The 8,949-nt window shown below is 59.1% G+C and overlaps 1 protein-coding gene across 1 annotated transcript in view; it reads right to left on the reverse strand.

Moving 5' to 3' along the window:
- Positions 1–166: 166 nt before the first annotated feature.
- The window catches only part of LOC104125369 (GTP-binding protein Rhes-like), a 12,323-nt gene continuing 3,540 nt past the window's right edge, over positions 167–8,949 (reverse strand). The window contains exon 2 of the mRNA XM_035893411.1: positions 167–780. Within this exon, the coding sequence (XP_035749304.1) occupies positions 167–688 (522 nt within the window). The 5' untranslated portion in view covers positions 689–780. The remainder of the gene's footprint in view (positions 781–8,949) is intronic.

Consider the following 8,949-nt stretch of genomic DNA (forward strand, 5'->3'; position numbering starts at 1 on the left):
CCTCCCGTCCCCGCTCCCGGCGGGCTGGGTGGGGAAGAGGAGGGGAGGGGTGGGAGGCAGCAGGGTTGGTTTTGGCCGAGGCAGCGCCTCTCCCCACCCAGTCCACCTGAGTTTCCAGCCAGTGGCTCTGCTGCCAGCGCCTTCCTCCCAGCCCCGGGCGGCCGGCTCAGCACACCGAGCAGCTGTTGGTCTTGTTCATGGGGGGCCTCAGCGCCTGCTCCTTGGGCAACGTCTCCCTCCTCTTGCAGAGTGCCGGGCTGACCCGGCTGGGCAAGTTGGCCTCCGCCGGCACTTGCCGCTCGCTGCCGCTCTCTGCCTTGTTGCCGACCACCACGATGGGAGGGAACTTGTCTTCCTTCACCTCCAGGATCTCCTCCCGCAAGCTCTTGACGCTCTCGAAGGACTCGGCATCGTCTACGGCATAGACCAGGGCAAAGGCATCGCTGTTCTGGATTGAGAGCTTCCTCATGGCCGGGAAGGAGTAGCTGCCGCTGGTGTCCAGGATTTCCACCTTGACCGTGGCCCCGCTCACCTCATACTCCTTGCTGTGCAGCTCCTCCACCGTGCGCCGGTGCTTGGGCTCGAAGGTGTCCATCAGGAAGCGGCGGATGAGGGCTGTCTTACCCACGCCAGCGGCGCCCAAGAAGACCAACCGCACGTGGTTCTTCTCCTTCACCGCCAGGGACATGGTTGGGTGCAGAGGGGACGGGATGCTCCGCAGCTGGCGCTCGCCCCACAGGTGTCCCTGGATGGCCGCAGCCCTGGTGTCCCTCTGTCCAGCTGTCCTCCCCTGTACTGGCTTGGTGCAGCCGGCAAAGTTTGGTGCCACCTCCCTGCAAGCTTCTCCCGGCTGTTCTGCTGCGGACGCTACAGTCCCCAAGTCCAGCTCATCTTTTATCCTGGTTCCTCTCTGCCATGTGGCACCAGGCTGTCCAATCTCCGTGGGTTGAGGGTGCTGAAGGAGGGAGGGCAGGGAGGGAGGAGAGCGGGGTGCTCCGGGCCAATCCGCGGAGCTCAGTCCTGGAAAGCCACTCCAGCCCTGGAGAGCACCGCGCTACGTTGCACATTGCACTTGCATCGCCCGCAGCTGCCAGTAGCGCCGGGGAGCCGGCAGCATCGCAGCCGTGGCGCTGCGGGAGCCGTCCTGCCCTTTTGTCCTCCCTGGAGATTAATGCGTGCCGCTTGGCATGGGCTTGCTGGCAGCAGGGGAGCTCGGTGGGGCTTCCCCCACCCGTTGGGTGGCTCATGGCCGGACATGGCAGGGGCTGGCTGGTCACCCGCAGCGCTTCTTGCACTTACCTGGGGCTGGGGACTTGTTTGCAGGCAGGGTCGCTGCAAATGTCATGGGCCTATGAAATATTTGACCTGAAGGGAAAAATAAGATCTCCCCGAAACCCGTGCGTCACAACCTCCATGTTTGGCTGTTGTTATTCTGCCGTTTTACGAAATATTTAAACAGTGGGGAAAATAAAATCTCCCTGCAAACGAGGTGTTGCGGTCTGCGCGAGCAGCCTCCAAGCAGCCGTGGGTGGGAACGCCGGCCGTGACCCAGCTCCGGCAAACCCCTGGCCTGGAGGGCTTGGTTGCTTTATGGGGCGGCAGGGCTGGGGGGTGTGTTGGTCCCCGTCTCCGTGTGGCTGGGCATCACCTCTGGAATCGGGTTTGCTCGTAGAGCTGCAGGTTGCCCCCGCTGGGTGTGTTCCCTCAGCTGGCACTGTCCCTGTTCCACGCTAGAGCCGGTTCAGAAGCTGATTTATGCAAAGTGCAAGTGCAAAGGGAACTTGCTCAAAAGTTAAAATTAGTTTTTATCCTAAATTTGTGCGTGTGTGGGGGTGTCTCTAGCTTTGGACTCGTTTTTTGTATTTTTAATGCTGTTGGTTTTCCTTCCATAGCAAAGTAGCAGTTTAGTTCTGCCTGAATTTATTCTGTGGATTTCAAAAGCCCCTTTCACGAGAACTATTGCTGCCTCCTAATTCCCCAATTAGCGTTGCATTTTAGCCATGCTAAGAGCTTTCCCACCTGATCTATCAGGAGAGCCAAGAGATTGCATTGGGTGAGCAGTCCTGCCCTCGGCTCAGCCCGCCCTGGGAGAAGGGGAAGGTTGGATCCCTAACAGGACTGGCGATGGGTCTGGTGTCCAAAAATACCCAGAACACTGTGGCAGCCTGCGGGGTTTTTGCACCTTCACTCGCCAAGCTGAAGCTCTGTCTGGAGAGCCCAAAGGCGATGCCAGGGACTGAGCCACAGGAGTCAGACAGAGCTGAGGATGCAGAAGATGCGATGGCACGGCCATAGGACCTCAGCCGGCCAAAAACCAGGCGAAGGGGTGGATGAGCAGGGGGTGCTGGGCTTAGGCACGTGAATGAAGCAGCGATCGCATTTTGGTGCCTGGCGCCATCGGCATCAGTGGAAATGAAGAACTGAAATGGCAAGGAAGCAGGGCGTGACAAGTAATCTCACCCCAGTTTTGGAAGCTGTTTAAAGCCAAAAATAATTTGGTTAATGCTTCTTGGATACAAGTTGCTCTTGGGGACACTCCAGTTGGACATAAGAAGAAAATGTTTCACCACGAGAACAGTCAACCATTGGAATAATCTCCCCAGAGGAGGGGTTAACTCCACCACATTGGACACTTTGAAGCCGCAGCTGGACAGGGTGCTGGGCCATCTGGTCTAGACTGGGCTCTTGCCTAGAAAGGTTGGACCAGATGGTCCCTGAGATCCCTTCCAGCCTGGGATTCCATGACTCTGTGATTGATTCTTTGTGCTTACATGGACATAGTACCAGGGCTTTTCAAGAGACGAGATGGAAGGGGTTTCTCACGGTTCCTTCCAGCGGCTATGGCGCAGCTCCCCAGGGCTCAGCCAGCTCTCGGAGGCTCAGGGGGCCTGTGCAATGCCTTCACTGCTTGCTTTCCCAGTATTTCATTCCAAAGGGCCTGAAAACATGGATCTGTTCAACCTCACAGCACCCAGTGTCTCTCTTGCAGGTGCAGAAATGGTGCCCAAGGTGAAGGAGGAACCCGAGCTCCAAACACCCTGTCCTGGCTCTAAACCATCCCCGTTATTGCCAGCAGCCTGCAGGGACGGAGCCAGGAGCTGATGGACACACTGGAAATGCCAAGTGGCAGCGCCAGCCATGGAGGTTTTCCCAAATTGTGGCCGGGAAGGTGACCTGGGTGCCATGGGAGCCACCACTGCTGTCTGCAGTTTGAGTCATTTCTGCAAAAAGTCCTGTGTGGTCCGGGTGGGGTGAAGAGCCAGCCCTGGCTGGGTTAGGCAAAGAAAGGTGCCGCAGACAAGAGGCTCCCCTGCCTCGGTGCTGCCGTCGCACACGGCCTCTCCGAACATCCCCACTGATTTTTCACATCAGTTGTCTCCCCTGTGTTTTCACATCTGTGCTGCTATGGTTACCGAGAGCCTGAAAGGGTTTAAATCTCCCTCAGAGCAATGGAGGATTTCAGGGGTAATCTTGTTAAGAGATGAGCAATGAATATTTCCAAAGGCCTTTTGCATGAATATCTCGTTCTGTATTAGCTTATGTCCACTGACAGCGGGGAAAGCAGAGTGCGGGGGGACTGTGTGCAAGGAAGGGAAGAAACCAGAGAAGGATGAATGCAGCGATGTGTTTTCCACAGCAGCCTTCTGTGCCCAGAATGATGTATTTATAATGTATAATGGGCCCCTCGCTCCCAGAAGGACATGGAGGGGCTGGAGCGTGTCCAGAGACGGGCAGCGGAGCTGGGGAGGGGTCTGGAGCCCAAGGTTGATGGGAAGCGGCTGGGGGAGCTGGAGGTGTTCAGCCTGGAGAAGAGGAGGCTGAGGGGAGCCCTCATCGCTCCAAAAGGGTTGTCAAGCACTGGAAGGGGCTGCCCAGGGAAGGGGTTGAGTCCCCGTCCCTGGAGGGGATTTAAAAGCTGTGCAGATGTGGTGCTTAGGGCCAGGGTTTAGTGGTGGGATGGCAAGGGTAGGGGAACGGTTGGACTTGAGGATCTTAAAGGACTTTTCCAACCCAAATGATTCTGTGATTCTATGATTCTATACCCCGGGGAGAGGCAAGGGACAGTCCCCAAGGTCCCAGCCAGTGCCGGGGCACGGGCAGAGCAGCCCTCATGGGCTGGGCAGCCTTCAGCAGTCAGGAGACGGAATGCTGGGAACGTCAGAGGCAGTTTGGGATGGAATGCTGGGAAAGGGCACGTGCGCTGCTGATTCCCAGCGTGCTGGAGGGGAGCTGGGGAGCAGCAGCGGCCTTGGGGAGACTCGGGGAGAAGGGCAGGGGAGGGATCCGGACCCCTACCCCTGGAAAAAGCCAACAGCGCTTAGAACGGGAGAAACTCTGGGCTCTGCACAAGCAGCACACTCCCCTCCTGTGGCTGCCGCAGTCCCGGGGGTGGGACACGGTGGTGCCCATGCACCGGAGGGATGGAGCTCCTCTGCTGGAGGTGTTGGAGCTGAGCTCTCCCAGAATAAAAGGTCCTACTGTTCTGCCAAGCTTTGCAGCACCTTTGACAACCATTCATTTTTATTTCACTAGCAAGCTGTATGTTTGGTGCCTTAAAAGTGACTGCACAAGGGGGAACTCAAAAGCACACGTGAGCCCTTCCCACCGGCTGCGTGCTCCCCAGCAAGACAATTTGCAAACTTGAGGAACAGCCCGTGCTGCGCCTGGATGTGTTTTCAGGGAGCTCACATCTCAGTGCTCAGCGGTCACGGCTCAGAGGGGATGGTGGACGCCGAGGAAGCCGAGAGCGATGTTCTCCAGCGCCGCGCTGGAACAGCCGGTGCTGGGCGTTGCTCCAGTCCCGGCCACGGTGCCCCAGTAACCCGCGCTGCCCAGGGAGCAGCTCAGCACCGCAGCCAGACGCAGGGTGAAATGCTTTCCCAGCTGATGGGAGCCTTGCCCATCGCTCGCAGGCAGTGAAGCATCGTTACGACGGGGGGGCAAATAACTTGCAGCACCGGGAGGCGTTTCCACGAGCCTGGGCCAGCACCTGGAGGCCGATACATTGCTGACTCCTGCGACGGGGCGCCTGCTGCCCCAGCACCCCATGGCCTTGCACCCCGTGGCTCTGCACCCCGCGACAGGACACGGCGGCAGCCCCTGCCCGCAGGATGCTTCCACCCCTTGCCCCGCTCGTGCCTCCGCTGCCTGTTTCTGCCCTTGATTAAATTCATGGTGTACGTGAGAGCAGTTGCGTTTTCAGCAGGGCTTTCTGGCGTTTCAGCTAGAGGGTGAGAAGGAAGCGGTCAGCAATGAGAAACACCAGCGAGAGCGTCCCCACCAAGCAGCCTGTCCCTGCCACCGCAGGCAGCGGCTGGGCAGCCGCCTCGTGGGGTGAAGCATCGCTTCTCCCACCCGCAATGAGCCGTGGATGGGGAGCCAGGCAAAAACGGGAGAAGGGAGGAGAGGGCTGGCAGCGCGCTGCCCGTCCACCCCTGCTGCCTGATCAGGGGTCCGCGAGGCAGATCCTCACCCCGGCATGGGGGTCGGGAACAGCGTGTCGCCCGACAGATCCTGTTCCCGGTGCCGGTGGGGCCGCCGTGGGGTGTGTGCCACCCGGAGCAGGGAAAGCCTCCAGCTTGGCCCCATTTTGGGGGGGCACATGGGTGTGATTGGTCCCGGAGAGGGTTACACCAACCCCAGCTCCTGCCCTGCTGCCTGGTGACCCCAATGGGGTTAATGGCTTAATTAAAGGCTGTAATTGCAAGGCTGCAGGAGGCAGGAGTTGGTTGCAAGAGGGGAGGGCTGACGTTTGCCTGTAGCCCCAGGCTGGCTGTCAGTGGGGAGAGGGGAGGAGAGTGGGGCTGGATTTGGGGTTCTCCAGTGCTGGTGGAAGGAGGAGATCCCTGCTGGCATCACCTGCCACCCTGGGGACACCAAGGGCATCCTCATGGTATGCCCTGCCCGAGGGGACGGGGCTGATCCGACCCGCAGCTGGGCTCATGGAAGCCAAATTACCCATGCAGCCGTCAGGGAGGGTGCTCGGCCCCAGGGTGACGGCAGCCACTCTCGGGCCCGGGGCAAAGGAAAGCTGACCCTGGCACGCTCCCCAGCTCATCCTTCCTCCAGATGACCCACCTCTTCCAAAAGAGGGCATCTTGGGTTTGAAATCCCACCTTGACCCAAGCCCCTGTTCCCTGCTGCAGCCCCGGTACCCCCCGCCCGAGGGGGCCGAGGGACCTGGCCAGCACCGGTGCTGCGGGGGGGGGCGGCAGGGAGCCCACGAACAGCCTGTACTAGACAGCCCCAGGTAATAAAATCTAGTCTTCCTGTAAACAAATGTCTTGCTGAGGACTAAAGGGATTTAGTGCAGCTGTTCTCCAGCTTGGAGGAGTTTCTATAGCATCTCTTATCTTGCCCTGGCCAGGATTATTAGCTGGAGCACAAAGCTCGCCTCTCTTCGGGCCACCGACATGGCTTTTCCTCCGGTGACATGAGGTGACATGCTCTGCAGCAGCACTCTCGGGCCGTCAGGCGATGAAATGGGGTCTCAGATGTGTGTGTCTGCAGCCCCGAGGTGCCGTGCGGGAGCAGGGGTCCAGCCCAGCCCCTTCCCTGGCAGGCTGCAGCCGTCCCGGTGGTCCCGGTCCCTCTGCCCAGCTTTGCCCACTGCACTGGGACTGGGGAGGGAAGCCCAGCCCCGGCACATGGCTTAACCTCTCTAGACACAGGCACGTGGCTTCGTACGAGCACTGATCTGTTTTGAGGGCCAATAAAGCCAGCAGCTGGTCAACTGATGGGGTGTTATGAGGTACATTGAGTAGCCAGTTCCCCCCATGCTGCTGCAGAGGCAATGGGTGAGCTGGGGTTGGGGAGGCTGCTGTGACCATCCCCATCCACGCTCCCTCCATTCACCCTTGGCCACTGCAAACAAATTGGTCTGGGCAGGGGTGGGAGTCTCCTGGCTGTATGGCTGATGCTACTGTAGGCACAAAACCCCCAAATCAAGCCCGGTCTTGCTGTCCTGGGTTTGGGGTGCAGGTGGGGAAGGGCAGGGAGAGCAGCCTGGAGCAGATGGGGGCGAGGGGACAGGGATACTGGCAGGCCAGTGGGGCAGAACATGAAAAAGGGGTGAGAAGAAATGGTGCAAAGCGTAACAGCATTCACCGGGGCAGGACTTGCAGTGGCATGCCTGGCAGCGCATCGCTGGGTGACAGTTCCACGTCCTAGCATGCACAGGTAAGGTATTTCCAGGAGAAAAATGGCAGAATTAGGTAAGAACAGCCCTGAAGTACAGCGTGGGGTCCTGCCATCATCCAAGAAACTTAAATGTGAAGAGAGGAGATATACTCTGAAGCTCAGAGAAAGCCTGGCACCTCCGAGGGATGACTGAAGGGCTTGGGGAGCCGGGAGCAGCCACACGGCAGCATTAGCACACGGTCGGGTGCAAGAGGGGCCGATGCTGGCAGGAGATGCCCGAGACCCCACACAGGAGGTGGGGAGCACAGAGAGGGGTTTCACGGGCACCCCGCCAGCTTGCCATGGAGCCAGAGCGAACCCCCCTGCCTGTCTTTACCCACCCAGGGCCGTGGCCCCCCCTCTCTCTCGCAGGCTGTCACCGAGGCTGCCGCTGCAGCCAGCGTCACGGCTCGCCTTGGATGCCAAGCACCCGGCTGCCGCTCCTGTCCCCCAGCGGCGTTCGCAGCGGTGCCTCCCCTGACCCGTGTCTTAATGCGAGCCGCGCTCTGCAGCGTGCCCTGGTGCAAAGGCAGGCAGACGTGACGCTCTCGCCCTGAAAACTAGCTGCTTTTTTTTTTTTTTTTTCCCCCCGAGTGCATGGAAATGTCATGTTGTAAACATCCCCCGGTGGTGCCGCCTGCCCGCCGGAGGCTGCCTGTCACTGCCCACCAAGGCCGGCTCCTCGCTGACTCCTTGGGCTCTCACGCCATGGTCCTCTGCCCATTCCCCAGTGACCCCTTGTCCTCAAACAACAAAATAAACCTTTACATCACCGAGTGAGAGTGACCTCAGTATTGTCTCAGCTCTGAGCTGATTTTTGCTGTAGCCATGTTTATGGTCAAACTGCTCCTTCCTTTTCAGGGCATGAGCAAAGGAGGGATCTATCACAAAACAAGGACTGAAAAAAAAATATAATGAGGTTTTCTTTCATTTTACAAGGGAGCTTGCTGTTCCCTCTGAATGTGCCAGGTCTCACAGTGTGGGCTGTTTCCCCCCCCGCCTGTGAGGTGGGGACCGGTGACCCAGGGCAGCAGTTCCTTGGCTGCAACCTTTGGCTGTTGAGTCTCAGTATTTTGGTCTGGCTTCCCCCAAAATCTCTCCTCCTGCCCCTTTTGGGCTCAGAGGAGGAACCCTCTGCCCGCTCGCCAGCCGCCCTCTCGCCAGAGCCGGTGTCACCATGAGCGCTCCTGACAGCTCTGCCTGAGCAGCCGCTGTCTCGGCTCTGCAGACTGCGCCGGGGGCTCCGGCACAACCACAGCCTGTCAGGACGTTTCATTTTTAAAACATATTTTCTGTCGGTGAGTATCAGTGGCAGCTGTCCCTGTTCAGCCCAGGGTCACCATCCCGCTGAGCTCCTGCATGCATGGCTTGGTGTTGCTCTCCGAACTCCTGGCATCCACCCAGCCCTTGAGCTCCCTTGGTTTCCTTAAGTTTTCTTGTTCGAAGGAAGCAAACTGGTGTGGGTGAGCCGTGAAATGGCACCTTCCCCTCCCTGCCTGCGGTTGGAGTCTGCTCTCATGAGACTCTGCCCTGCCCCAAAGGACGAGTCTTGTCATGTTGCTGGTTTGCAGGACACCCTGGCCACCTACAAACCAGCTGCAAACAAGTAAAGGCCCCTCTCAGGGCTGGGGGCGGCATCCCTGTGTCAGCAGTGGCATTGGGGACTGTCCCCACTGGGACAGAGACGGCCAGCTAAGCCAGGAGTGATGCTCTGGGAATCATAGACGAACCCAGAAGCACATTTGCAAGAGGGGAGTGGAGGGCAGGGGA

This window comes from Egretta garzetta, unplaced genomic scaffold (genome assembly GCF_000687185.1).
Source record: "Egretta garzetta isolate BGI_Z169 unplaced genomic scaffold, ASM68718v1 scaffold34, whole genome shotgun sequence".
In the NCBI taxonomy this organism is placed as follows: Eukaryota; Metazoa; Chordata; class Aves; order Pelecaniformes; family Ardeidae; genus Egretta; species Egretta garzetta.